Source organism: Schistocerca piceifrons, chromosome 3 (assembly GCF_021461385.2).
Source record: "Schistocerca piceifrons isolate TAMUIC-IGC-003096 chromosome 3, iqSchPice1.1, whole genome shotgun sequence".
Classification (NCBI taxonomy): Eukaryota; Metazoa; Arthropoda; class Insecta; order Orthoptera; family Acrididae; genus Schistocerca; species Schistocerca piceifrons.
The window spans coordinates 883,125,436-883,140,369 of NC_060140.1; the positions used below are offsets into that span (position 1 = coordinate 883,125,436).

General features: G+C 39.8%; 1 protein-coding gene across 1 annotated transcript in view; it reads left to right on the plus strand.

The window, feature by feature from the left end:
* LOC124789555 (dehydrogenase/reductase SDR family protein 7-like) overlaps positions 1-14,934 on the plus strand; it is a 43,874-nt gene that overhangs the window by 19,498 nt on the left and 9,442 nt on the right. Inside the window, exon 2 of the mRNA XM_047256954.1 lies at positions 2,431-2,574. Within this exon, the coding sequence (XP_047112910.1) occupies positions 2,431-2,574 (144 nt within the window). The remainder of the gene's footprint in view (positions 1-2,430; positions 2,575-14,934) is intronic.

The following is a 14,934-nucleotide window of genomic DNA, read 5'->3' on the forward strand; positions in this document are numbered from 1 at the left end:
GTTTCTTGACACTCGACACTTACCTTTAAAGTGTGTAGTCTCTGCTTTACCTCATCAAATATAACATTACATATACTTTGAAATGATCCTAATCTTTCACCAATTTCAGCTTCTTCATTATTACATTTATCTTCAATATCCAATTCTAACTTTTTAGCTAAGTCCTGAAGTTGGTGACTGTGTGTCTGACTAAAGTTACTGAACAGATGGTTTACATGACTGCTTAACGAACTAGTTAATTCCTCTTTCAAATCTATTTTAAAATTTTCTACTTTAGTAGTTAAAGCATCAAATTCAGTCTTCAAATTTCCCATACCTTCACATAAATTACTAAAGTCTTTACTTTGTGAATCTCCTTTATCACTTAACAATCCCAAAGTTTCATTCTGAACATCCAATTTATTATTTAATTCAGTATTCACTCTATCTATTTCTCTACTTAAATTAGCACTCTGTGCATAAAGTTTTTCACTTAGTTGCACTTGTCATTTCTCAAAGGAGTACTTTGAGCAGTTAGTTCCTTCCTTAAAGCTTCTGAATCTGCCCTTTGGGCTTCGATTAAATTTACTACTTCAGACCAGTGAGGCACCTCCTTACTCACTTTCATTGCCATGGCTGGTTCTGAAGTTTCAGCATTTCTATTATTCAACAGTTTCTTTTCAACTTTACTCTCAATTATTGTTTTGTGCACACCCAGTGTAGAGCTCTAGCTGTATTGGTGAGCGGATGCGTAATCAGCGCCAGTGAACAGCACTGGCGCCGGCGGCAGCGATTTTTGGTTTCAGCATCGGTGGGCGTATGGGGAATCGGCACCAGTCATCAGCGACTGGTGCTGGTGTCATCAGACTTAGGCTGGATTCCTCATCTGCATCCCCGCGATGTGTGTGTGAGAGCTGCTTACTCCTGACACCGGATCTTCTTCGATGAATTATTCTCGTCGTATTTCTTCTTAGTCTAAACTGTTGAGATTTTCCTTGTGTCTTTCCTTGTATGGTATTTATTAATCGTGGCTCATTTTAAACTCTGCAAAACAAGTGTCTTGTCTTGTTATACCAGGTTGCTATGGCAACACATAATATCTTCTGCTTCGATTTCCTCTCAAAATTCCTGTTCTTTAAAGTCCTTTCTACTGGTCGCCACACTCTAAAGATGTGCGATGATAAGAAGTGGTGTGACTTTGGATTGCAAGCAAAATCCACACCTCTCTCACATTGGTTGACTTACTTGATCTGTGCAGCTGATCTTCTTCTCTGGATTGCCGGCTCTGTCATTCTCCAAAACCTTCTTGTCCGAAGAATAATGCTGATTATGGGATTTATAAGACATTCTATTTTTGAAGTAATTTAGTACTCGAAGAATACTTTTAACTCAGGCATAGTATATTTCAGCTTCCACAGAGAACAAATTCAATATTTCTCGCATCAATATTCGAATGTTTATAAGTCAACCAATTTGTCTCATGTTAAACTCGATAAAATACGTCTGCAATAGTGTAGTTTTCACAACTACATAATTTATGAACATGTCTTGCCTCTAGCAAGTCCAATACATGAATTACAATTAAATGTCTATAGTCGGTTGTTCATTTTTCTTTAGTAATAATCACAGACACTAAAACAGCAGGGAATACTACAGTTACTTCTTGCTCTTCCAATGTACTTCTGTGGCGCAAGCAGCAAAAACCTGTCGATGCCATTCGACCGTCACGTCTACCTTGTGCTCGTGACTCCTTTCCAGCCTGCACACACAAATGCGTCACGCAGCATGTACATTCTCTCATACTTATTTTTAAAATATCTTGTGTTTCAGACAGCAAAAGGACGAGTGGTTCTGGAATTTACGTGGAAATTCTCGAAGCACTACACATTCAAGAGCCGCTTTTGTTGATGTCCAAAAGGATTTTCTCAATCATTCTGAAATTTTATATTTCTGATTTTTGATTTCATTGTCAGCCTAACATCATTAGAATAAAATACATTATTTGTGCAAATTTTTTACCTACATTTTATAACTTATTGTTTACCCTCTATGAAATAATATGGCGGCATAGTTTGACTGTTGAGCAAAAACTGTAGCATGCATATCCTTTTTAACAACATCAAAAGGTTGCATATACTATTGAAATATGCATATTGTTAGGTATCAAAGTAATCTACCCTAAAGGTACTAAGTGGATAATTATTGTGTTAGATACAATTACTTTTGTATACTTCCTGTCAAAATTAGGGCTTGGGGCATGTTTCAGACTAACTGAATCAGTTATATCAAATATGGCAATTTTAGAATGTTTCTCTTCCCCCCCCCTCCCCCCACCCTCCCCCTTGAAAAAAAAACTGCAGGCATCTATAGACATAAGTAATATTATAAGCCTGATTTGTTGACTGTTGTTGCAGGTGGTTCTTATGCCTGATTTGTTGACTGTTGTTGCAGGTGGTTCTTATAACAGGTGCTAGCTCTGGCTTAGGTGAGGCACTGGCCCATGCTTTCTATCAGGCTGGATGCAGGGTGATTCTTGCAGCAAGACGTGAAGATGAGCTCCAAAGAGTCAAGAATGCTTTGTTAACTACTCATAATGTAAGTAGAAAAAAAAAATGTGTATTTCATCTATTTATGGCTCTTTTATTGTCGTGTAGCAAACTTTCATTATTATATTTCTTCTCAGACTGGAAATATGCTGACACACACACACACACACACACACACACACACACACACACACACACACACACACACCTCTTTTCAATTTCAGTCCCTGCTCCTGCTAATTTGTCATAATAGGGAGAACTACTGCATAGAAACTTGGATCTTAAGGTGGCTAATGAATAGCTGAAACCCACAATGACAAGTCACTGCTGTTATCCTGGCTGTAAATAAATTTTATGCACAAAAGGAGATTTACATCTGTTAGAGATACAACAGTTAGACACACAATGGTATGTCATATTTGGGGATTAATGGTCTCACACTTACTGTCAATGATTTATTTTAAATTAAAGTATAATAATTTGCAATAAGAGAAATTTAATAAATGATAGCTGAAGCTGAACAATAAATGCAAAGACTGCCATGTGTGGTGTCTGCGCATTCAGGTTTAAAAGGAGCACAGTGTAGGCAGATAGTCTTAGTGGAGATTATAAGATGTAGTTTCACCAAAATTTTTCTGTATTTGGGCAGTAAAAGCATGATCTTTGGAGGCAAAGTGGGGATACGGTAAATAGCAAGTGGTGACAGAGAGCAAGGAACAGTGTGTGAACCAGGCATTATCTTAAAAAGGTTTGGACTGTGGGCAGCTGGAAAGCCACAGCATTGAACTTCGCACATTTCGTTGCAGAAGCTATAGCTCCAGACTTGAAAGGGAAATCACTCAGCAAACCGATTTTTTGTAATTTTCTATATTCGTGGTATGTGAAGTTCAGAAATCGAATATTAATCATTCGAAGTAGTTCAATGCAACTTGCAAAAAAAATATTGAGAAATCAACTTTAAAAATTTTTTGTCTTTAATTCACTAAAGCTTAGTCAGATTTTTGTTGGGCAGCTGTGATCTGTGTCAGAATGCTTCACTGTCACACCAGCAGTCTGCGTTAGATTCCTGGCCGATGCAAATTTTTAAATGAGGGTGGACATTCCACGAGCATTTTCTTAAAGCACAAAATGAATAAAGATTTGGTGGTGGGGGAGGGGGGGGGGGGGGGGAGGGCTGAGACTGGTAATCACTGGTTTCTCATTCCAGTCATTACTTTTTCATTTTGTTTCCATTCTGTTAGAACACCTACATCATTTAAATATAAAATTCATCAAATGTATGCTAATTAACACATATATCTAATTGTCATTTTGATGAAAAAATTTTATGTTTCATGAAAATGCTTGTGGAATAATTGCATCCACCTGGAATCAAACCCAGGCTGCCTGCCTGGCAGTCAAGCATTCTATTACAGAGCAATTGCAAAGCTGCCCAATGAAAAATTTACCCTGATTTAGTGAATTAAAGATGTTCGCAAAATCTTCATGCACCATAAATCTAAAAAATTACAAAATTCCATTTGCCGCGTGGTCTCCTTGTTGGTAAAACTTGCCATACAGTGGAACATCACAGTGGACATATCATGTATCAGTTCAGTGAACTGTCTCTGATGATATATGGTTGCTCCCATAGACAACAGAGCCAAACAAATTACAATGGAATGAACACCCTTAGCTGCTTACAGGGCTTGACATACGTCAACGGGCACAGATGAAAATGTGTGCCCCAACCGGGACTCGAACCTGGGGTCTCCTGCTTACATGGCAGACGCTCTATCCATCTGAGCCACCGAGGACACAGAGGATAGCGTGACTGCAGGGATTTATCTCTGGCACGCCTCCCGTGTCCCCGTTGACATGTGTCAACGCCTGTAAGCAGCTAAGGGTGTCCATTTCATTGTAATTTAACTCTAATGAGCTGCTTGATCACCGATGGTATCTGTCCTTTCGGACATGTCCGAAAGAACAGATACCATCTTAGTAAATATAGAGCCAAACAATTTAGCAGTCACACATCATTCCTTGTTGCTGCTAAAAAATATTTTTCTTATGAGGTTCCAACAGTAACTTTTCAGTGAGTGATTTTTCACCGAAGGGTGCTTTCCAAAATGATTGTACAATAGTTAGACACACAAATGATAGGATGATGTGGCTGTTCACTGAGGTAGTGCTTAAACATCAAAACAACAAAAAGATGGCATTTGTTCTCCTACCAGGAATTAATAATGATTGGACAATAACAAGCAAAAAGCAAATCAACAGATGTTGAAAAGAAAAGGAACACATTGAGTAATTTTACTATCCTTCCAGTAACCCCTAAAAGTGACGAACAAAAAATGTTTTAGGAAGGAAACAGGATCTTCACGCATTACCTAAACATCATTCCAGAGAGAGGCAATTAAAACATCAAACAAGAAATGGTTCACTCCCTGCGACAGATTGAAATTGTGGGGTCAGATCATGAACCAAACCTAGATCATAGCAGAATTTTTTCTATGAAAATTCGAAGATCTGATTTTGGGCCATAGTCTAATACACCGGTTTAATCTGTTGGGAAGGATAATTTGTCAGTTTTCAGCTGCTCATTTAAGTCAACTTTTTGCTGCGGAGTGAAAGTTTCATCCTAAAAAAATCTGTTTGTTAGATGCTGGGTTCAAAGCTCCAAATACAAAAATCAAGGTACTAATTTAAGAAACTGCCCAAGATCATACAGAAAATCATTTCTTTGGTGTATTTTTTGAGAACTTGTGCCTTAATTCACGAAGTATGGCATTTTGTAATTTTCTCAGGTATTAAACTGGGTGGTGGGAAAGCCTAAAATCATGTACAAACCATGGTATCATGATGGTGAAAATGTGCCAGCTAAATTTATTTTTTGTGTAAAGAAGTAGCTGTTACCTTATGGTATTCTGGCCTGTTATTGTGAGTTTCGTTAAAGAATTTTAGATCGATATAATCATTGTCAAACAAAATCTACTATTTTTGGGTGGCATGACAGATAGCTCAAATTCCACAGATATTAGTACTGTGAAGGGTAGATAACATTGAGATGAAGAATGACAAAATAAGTACCACAACAAACAAGTGAAACTGCTGCATAATAAGGCCACAAGTTGGCCCCAATGAGGGTTTGTCAGTGTGCAAACTAAAAAACAGTAAGGACACCTGTTACAACTTTTATCCAACTCTTAAATAAAGATTCCTACTTCTTCTATTTAAATTAATTGGAATGCCCAAAATATCATTTACATGGATTGTAATAGACATCAGTGGATTTGATATTTACAAAAGTTCTTTCACAGGACACCGGAGGCACATGGTCAAATAATTTAACATAGAAAATATTAAATAAGAAATAAAAAAATTTGGAGAACAGTTACAAATTCCATTAACCACCTACATCTATAATCTGCAAATCACTGAGAGTTGCATGGCGCAGGTTTCTTTCCATTGTACCAGTTATTAAGGCTTTTTCCCCTTCCCTTCACATATGGAGCACAGGAAAAATTATGCTTAAAGTCTGTCTTCATGTTGTAACTTACCTTTATGATCCCTATGGGAGTAGTAATATAGAGGGTTCTAGCATATTCCAAGAGACATCACTAAAGTTGGTTTTAGAAAATTTCTAAATAGGCTTTCACAGTACAGTTTGTGTCTATCTTCAGTAGTCTGCCTGTTAACTTATTTCAACATCTCCATGACACACTTTCATGGGTCAAATAAATCTGTGACCATTTGTGTTGCCCTTCTCTGCATCTATTCAGTATCCCCGGTTAGCCCTATTTGGTACAGGTCCACACACTTGAACAACACACTAGGATGGGTCATGGTCACGGTCACACTAGTTCAGTTATGTCATGTTCCATAGATCATTTTCACAATTATTTTATCGATATCTACCATTTCTGAAACAGAAACTCGTCCATAGAATAGGAGTTGTCCAAAAGAAATGATTTTAAGCTACATTTAAAACTTGAGCTGCTGCCTGCCAGACACTTTGTTGTTGGGCAAGTGATCAGAGATTTTTGTTGCTGAATAATGTACTCCTTTCTGAGCAACTGACAGCTTCAATAACGGATAGGAAAGGTCATTTTTTCCTCTAGTGTTGTACGTATGAAGATCACTGTTCTTTGCGAATTGAAATGGATTATTTATAACGAATTTCATTAGCGAATAAATGTACTCTGATTGTGCAGTTAAAATACCTATCTCCTTGAATAGGTGCCCACATGACATCCTTGGGTGAACACCACTAATTATTCTCACTGCTCTCTTTTGTGCATTCAGTACTTTTTGTCTAAGTGGTGAGTTACCCCAGAAAACTATTTCGTAAGACATTACTGAGTGGAAATAGGCAGAGTACATTAGAAGGCTGATCTGTGTATTACCAAGACTAGCGATTGTACGAAGAGCTAAAGAAGCTGAACTTAATTGTTTGAGAAGCTCAGTAATATGCTTCTTCCAGTTCAAGTTGTCATCAATGTAAAGACCCAAAATTTTGGAGAAATCTACCCTGTTAACTGAGCCCTGTTCATTTGCTACATCAATTGTCGGTATGACTATTCGGTGTACAGAACTGGATATAGTGAGTTTTTTTCCAAAATTAAGGGAGAGTCCATTTTCTGAGAACCACTTAATAATTCTTTGAAAGACATCCTTAACAATATCTTGAGCTGCTTTTTCTGGAATGGGATTTATTATAACACTCGTGTCATGTGCAAAAAGTATTAGGTATGCTTGCTGAACGTAAGTGAGAGGTCATTCACATGAATAAAGAACATCAGATGACCCAAAATTGAACCCTGTGGGACTCCCTTTGTGATAATTCCCCATTCACTAGAATTTACCACAGTCCCAACATTATTTGTGTTATTCAGCGCAACTTTTTTGCTTTTTGTTTGTTAAGTATGATTCAAAGCAGCTGTCTGTATAGCCTTCAATTCCATAAAACCTGAGTTTTTCTAGGAGTGTGACATGATCCACACAGTCAAATGCCTTGGAAAGCTAAAAAAATACCAACTGGCAATAATTTGTTATTTAGGGCTTGTACTATTTGATGGTTAACTGTGAGATTGGTCTATAATTTAAGTCACTCTTGTCCCCTTTCTTATGAAAATGTTTGACAATTGCGTATTTCAATCTGCCTGCAAAAATTCCATGTGCCAACGAAGCATTACATACATCACTAAGCACTCCACTTATTAGATTAGAACAACACTTCAAAATTCTGTTAGAGACTCCAGCACCACCACATGAGATCTTGTTTTTCAGTATATTTATAATTCCCTTAATTTCAGTGGGGGATGTTGGTGCTATTTCCAAAGGCCTAAAGTCCTGGGGAATGACATTTTTAATATACTTTTTTGCTTCTTCAACTGAACCCTTTAACCCGATTTTTGCTGCTACATTCAGAAAGTGATTGTTAAAAATACTTGCAACTTGTGAATTATCACTCGCATCATCATCATTCAGCTTTATTGCTATGGTATGATGTGCACTGTCAGGCTACCCTGTCTCCCATTTGACAATATTCCATATAGTTTTAATCTTATTATCCACATTATTTGTTTCTGTCAGAACACATAAGCTTCTAGACTTCTTAATGACTTTCCTTAAAATATTACAGTATCTTTTGTAGTAAGCAAGTAATGTCAGATCATGACTTATTCTGGCCTGTCCATATATTTCCCTCTTCCTCTTACATGATATCTTAATTCCTTTAGAAATCCATGGCTTACTTGACTTTGTAATGGCTTTTTTGGGTAACATTTCAGGAAAGCAACTCTCAAATATTTAGACAAATTTGCAGGGGAATAAATTGGCATCAGTATCATTTTCTGGGTATATTTCATCCCATTCTACCTCTTCTGGGCTGATCTTAAAACTGTGCCCAGTTCGCATCAATAAGTCTCCCTGCATTGTATGAACCTGCCTGAAGCCTGTAAGGTGCTATATATGTTATTTCCATTAACTGTGCATCATGATCAGATAGCCCATTAACAACTAGGTACACCTTAATTGTTTGTGCCTGAGCACTGTCTATGAAAATGTTATCGATAAGTGACCTACTATCCCACTGCACACGAGTCGGAAAATTTACAACAAATACTAGATTGAAACAACCAAACAAAGATTCTAGCTCATTTTTCCTATCCAAATCTTTTAAGAAATCAACATTAAAACCACCACAAAGCACTCACTAACTACTTCTTTTTGTGTGACAGGTAGCTCAATAGTGCCTCTAGATTTTTCATGAATAGCTGAAAGTTACCTTGGGGGATCTGTAGATTGTTACAATTACTACAGAAGTATATTGCAGTAGCAACTCACAAGCACATGCTTAAAGGATCTGTTCTACACAAAAACTATTTATTTCAATATTTTTGACTTTGTGTCCAGTTTTTATATAAGTAGTAACTCCTTTTTCCATGTTGACTCTACATAAGAATCTATTCTGTAATCCCTTAAATTTAACTTCTCCATCCCTGTGGTTACATGGTGTACAGAGACACACAAAACGTCTATACCTTCAGAATTTACCCCATTTTCTAAGCATACAAGAAGCTCATCTATCTTATTTTTCAATCCTCTAATGTTCTGATGAAACACACAAATTTTATTTCTTTGGATACTGCTACAGACATTATGGCACTGTTCTGTTTTAATCTCTTTAAATACTCTGTCTGTAACATGACTCTAACCTAAAAAATGTGTCCCTCAGGCTCCAGTAATGACAGGTATTTCGTCTTGTGTGCATGTGCACCCCCCCACATACATTTTCTGCAAGAAGATAAACTAATCGATTCTTCCCCCTCCTATTCAGGTGCAGGCCATGACTAGTGTAACCCCACCTCCCAATTACATCAACAGGCACAGCGCAGATATGAGATTTACTTTCTGCCAACAACCTGAAGAAGGAGCCACTGGCTCCAAAAGCTTGCCAGTCACAACCACCTTTTATATGTGTGTTCTGGCGCTGCTTGTTGAGTAGATTTTTCATCTGTTCAATTAAATAATAATATCCAGCCATTTGTATGAGTTGACCAATTCCAGCTGTGACTCACTGATGTTATAGTCGTAGGATAATACTTTTCTTGTGATGTGTACAATTTTACACTTCTGAATATTTAAAGCAAGTTGCCAGTCTCTGCACAGCTTGGGAAATCTTACCAAGATCTGACTGAATACTTGTGCAGCTTTTTTCAGAATGTACTTAGTTACAGATAACTGCATCATCTGCAAAAAGTATAAGATTACTATTGATATTGTCTGGAAGCTCATTAATATACAACATGAACAGCAGGTGCCTTACTCCTACATCTGTCAATGATTCCCTTTCCTCCAAGATAATGATGTTGTGTCTTCTCCACCAAGAAATCCTCAATCCAGTCACAAATCTCACTTGATACCTTGTGATTTTACTTTTGATAGTAAATGTTTGTTTTGATAATAATTATATGTATGGTACTGAGCCAAATGTCTTTCAGAATTCATGAAACAATGCGTCTACCTGCCTGCCTTGATCTGCGGCTTTCAGGAAGTTGTAAAAAAAAAAAAAAAAAAAAAAAAAAAAAAAAAAAAAAAAAAAAAAAAAAAAAAAAATGCAAGTTGGTTTTCATGTGATTGATGTTTTTGGACAGCTTGGTGGCTGCGTGCGGGAGGTCCTTCTGTTGGAGATATCTCATTACAATTGAACTTGGAATATTTTCTGAGAGTGTACAACAAAAGGGTGTCAATGATTTTAGATGATAGTGTTGTGGATCACTTCTGCTGCCCTTCTTGTGGTGTGTATGATGTGCTTTCTTCATATTACCACTGGACACAGTTTTTTGTTTAAGAGTTCTTCTGTACATTATAGCTAAAAGAGGGGCTAACTCAGCCGCAAAGTCAGTATAGAATGAGCGTTGTTCAGTCTTAATTATTTTTGTCTATTTCTAAATGCACTGACATTAATATCTTTGCAGTGGTACATGAATTAAATTGGGGCAGTACTCGTGGGGTTTCCTTTGCAAAGCAATATTTTAACACAGAGTTAAACGATTCTGCTTTTACCCTACTACCCTACATTTCAGTTCCTGTCATATCCATGATTGTCGGACACTAACTGTGGTGCAACTAACAGCTTTTACAAAGGAACAGAATTTCTTTAGGTTTTGTGAGAGATTTTTCAATAATATTCTGCCAGGGTAATTGCTGAAAGTGTCTTGCGTTGCTTTACATGCAGCCAAACTCGTTTCACTCTCTCTACCTTTAGCATTATTTTTTTCATATTATGCAGCAATCTCGATTTCTTTAAATGAATCTTCACAGTGGTGGGAGGTCCCTCCCATCTTGAAGTGATCTACTATGTATTTATCTATACAATGCATGGTTACCAGTTCTTTTAAACTTCAGCTATAGTTCCTCTACATGCTCTTGTCCTGGGCTAAAAGTTTAAAGTTCCTCACTGGGATATGGCAGTTCTGCCCCTTTACCTAATTTACTGAACATGTCTGTTTGCTTACCGTATTTACTCGAATCTAATCCGCACCTGAAATTTGAGACTCGAAATTCAAGGGGAGAGAAAAGTTTTAGGCCGCACCTCCAAATCAAAACAAAGTTGGTCCATTGTAATATGAGACACAATTTAGGTCGAATGAATGACGATACAGCTACAGTAGTTTGGTTCGAGTCGTAAGCTTAGCAGTTAAGCTTTACCAGGTAGCCATTGCTATGCGTCAGGTGCTCGACGCACTCTGCTGCTCGACTCGCTGCCGCTCGCGCCGTTTACACGGTCGCTCGCTCGCCACTAGCCCATCGCCATGTCTGGACGCGGAAAGGGAGGCAAACTTGCTGCTGTGGCAAAGCTTCTGCTCACGCTGGCAGGAGACGGCCACGGCAGCAACAAGAAGAAGAAGCGCAGCCGACCGCAGCACAAGAGGCAGTGCTACCGCTGCCAGAAGATAGGACACGTCGCCAGGACATGCAGGGACGCAGTCGCGTGTCTGAAATGTGCTAAGGCACACGATACACGCGACTGTGACAAGCCACCACACGTCGCGCCAAAGTGCGTCAACTGTGGCGGTGCGCACGCCGCAAATGCACGCAGCTGCGCATACCTGAAGCAGCAGACACCAGCAACCGCCAACAAAGCGGTACATGAAGAAGAGGCAGCCGTCCCGCCAACCCCGCCCAAGGGGGAAAACGGGGCGGCCGCAATCCCGTCCAGCACCGCTACCGACGACGCTGTGGCCGCCCTCAAAGCTGCGATGGCGGCAGAGAGAGCGACCATGCAGAAGGAGATCATCGGTTTCCACCGGCAGCTGCAAGAGTTGCGGGAAGAAATCCGGATGACGCAGAAGAAGACACCCGCCCCCACGGTGGCACGACAAGTTGGGGTGGATGTGTCCACGCAGACGGATATGTCCGCGCAAACGAATGTCGCCCCGGAACCTGTAGCAATACAGGAGACCGGGGAGACGCCCATGGACGTGGTACAGTCCGTCTCGCCGCCGCCACCGGAAGTGGTGAAGCAGCACCTGCAGGACACACAAGCAGTCGTCACTCCTGTCTCTGCGGAAATGCAGACGACACAGGAAGTGCCGATGGAGACCGAGGGAGAAGAAGAAGACGAGCCGTTCGAGTGCCTCGCCCTCACTAACAAGAACTGTGTGAGGGAGGTGCTCACCAAGATCGCCGATTCCCAGCAAGACGGTAGCTACCCCCATCATGATCGTCCTTACCCTTTCACGGTAGATAACATCCCTCCCCTTCCTCACAAACCTTATGATTTCCAATGGGGGTCCGAACCCATAAACGGGAAGCTGCACGGGAGGGAAATCGTCAGGCGTGGAGATCTGGAGCTCATAAGCAAGCACCCGATCTTCACGGACGAGGACTGGAAATACATGACTGAGGAAGCAGTCAAGTATATCCGGACACAACCGCCGCCAGTGGACCACTCCCGCCCAAAGAAAATAGAATTCGGGCAGCCAGGAAGCAGTAAGAAGAAGAAGAACAAGAAGCCGCCGGAATCAGCTGGCAGATAAGCTGCTGCATCACAGAAACCAGAGGACAGACCAACACGTGAAGAAAAACCATTCCAAGCAGAGAGGACTTCAGGAGGAACAGCTCACAACAGCTTAAACTCCGCTACCTCGCGCCAAGGCAGGCCCGTCATTATAGTGAGTGAGTGAGTGAGTGAGTGAGTGAGTGAGTGAGTGAGTGAGAGTGAGCGTCAGGCGCTCCGTCCGTATTTATACGGGTACCCTTCCTTTTTCACGTGCTTCGTCTGGTTTGAATTGATTGCTTATTTTTCTTTGATCTGATAAGTGCTGTTCTCTTTGTTATAGGTGTTTAGGTTTTTCTAAGCTGAAAATGCATTACTGTACTGTGTCTTGCATTGTTTGTTGCATTCTGATAATGTGTGTTTACGACCTGTCGCTGCTTGCGGCATGGCTTGCTTTTGTGCACGCTACCGCCGCTTACAATTAAAAAAACAAAAGAGAGGAATCGTCTCATTAGCGAAACAATAGCAAGAGACTGCTATTTGTTGTTACTTACACTGCTGCTTTCTTCGATAATCATCAAGAACCAAATAATAGACTGCGTATGATATATAAGATGTTCTGAACGAGAGTTTAGCGAAAATTTTTCTCTGTTTGAAAATCTTTGCAGACGCCTCTTTAGTACATTACATTCTGCACAGAAATTAGTCATCTTAGATTTAAAAATGTAGTCAATTGCCGTGCTTCATTTCTGATTGTACCACTATTAGGCATAAGAATAATATGAATATAAACATGACATGATATGTATATTCTTCCACGTTTGCTGTTGTCTCACTCTATTTTCGTAGTTTATTAGGCAGACAGGATTTAAATGAGACAGCAGCAAACACGAAACAATACATGGCAAAATGTTTATATTCATATTATTCTTATGGTGAAGAGAATACTGCATACATAAAAGTTCCTATTAGTAATCATCTCTTCTCATAGGTAGGAAAAAATTCAGAACGTAGAGTTGGCCATATTGGCCAACATCCCAAACAGTCTTGCCTGTCGAATTTTCGTAGTACATTGAAATGCTGCTACATTCGAAGATGAAAAATACGGAATTTGTAATTACTTCGTTGGATAATGTATGAAAATGTAGTGGTCGAAACTCAGGGTGGAGAAAAAAAGCTCATCTTACACCTTTTTTTTTTAATTTATTTACTGACGCAGAGGTTTTGGCGCCAGTATTTATCATTGTGCCTGCAAAGCATGCCTGTGTAGCGCTACATATATTCGACGGCAGAACTTAGTTGTGGCGGCACCTACCAACATTTTTCAGAACTTCTGCTTATTTTGCACTCGATTCTAAGCCACAGGTGGTTTTTTGGATTACAAAAACCGGAAAAAAAGTGCGGCTTAGATTCGAGTAAATATGGCATTTTATTTGCCCTTTGTACTTTAGTAATAATTGTTGCCACAACTACTGCACGGTCATTGATGCCACTTTCGATGTGAACGTCCTCAGAGGAGTCAGGTCTGTTTGTTGCCATTACATCAAATATACAGGGTTATTACAAATGATTAAGTGATTTCACAGCCCTACAATAACTTTATCATTTGAGATATTTTCACAATGCCTTGCACACACATACAAAAACTCAAAAAGTTTTTTTAGGCATTCACAAATGTTTGATATGTGCCCCTTTAGTGATTCGGCAGACATCAAGCCGATAATCAAGTTCCTCCCACACTCGGCACTGCATGTCCCCATCAATGAGTTCGAAAGCATCGTTGATGCGAGCTCGCAGTTCTGGCACGTTTCTTGGTAGAGGAGGTTTAAACACTGAATCTTTCACATAACCCCCCAGAAAGAAATCGCATGGGGTTAAGTTGGGAGAGCGTGGAGGCCGTGACATGAATTGTTGATCATGATCTCCACCATGACCGATCCATCGGTTTTCCAATCTCCTGTTTAAGAAATGCTTCTGCTTTAGCCTTTTTCGTAAGATTTTCCAAACCGTCGGCTGTGGTACGTTTAGCTCCCTGCTTGCTTTATTCCTCGACTTCCGCGGGCTACACGTGAAACTTGCCCGCACGCGTTCAACCATTTCTTCGCTCACTTCAGGCCAACCCATTGATTTCCACTTACAGAGGCATCCAGAAGCTTTAAACTGCGCATACCATCACCGAATGGAGTTAGCAGTCGGTGGATCTTTGTTGAACTTCGTCCTGAAGTGTCGCTGCACTGTTATGACTGACTGATGTGAGTGCATTTCAAGCACGACATATGCTTTCTCGGCTCCTGTCTCCATTTTGTCTCACTGCGCTCTCGAGCGCTCTGGCGGCAGAAACGTGAAGTGCAGCTTCAGCGGAACAAAAATTTATGAGTTTTTCTGCGTATCTGCAGTGTGTCGTGACCATATGTCAATGAA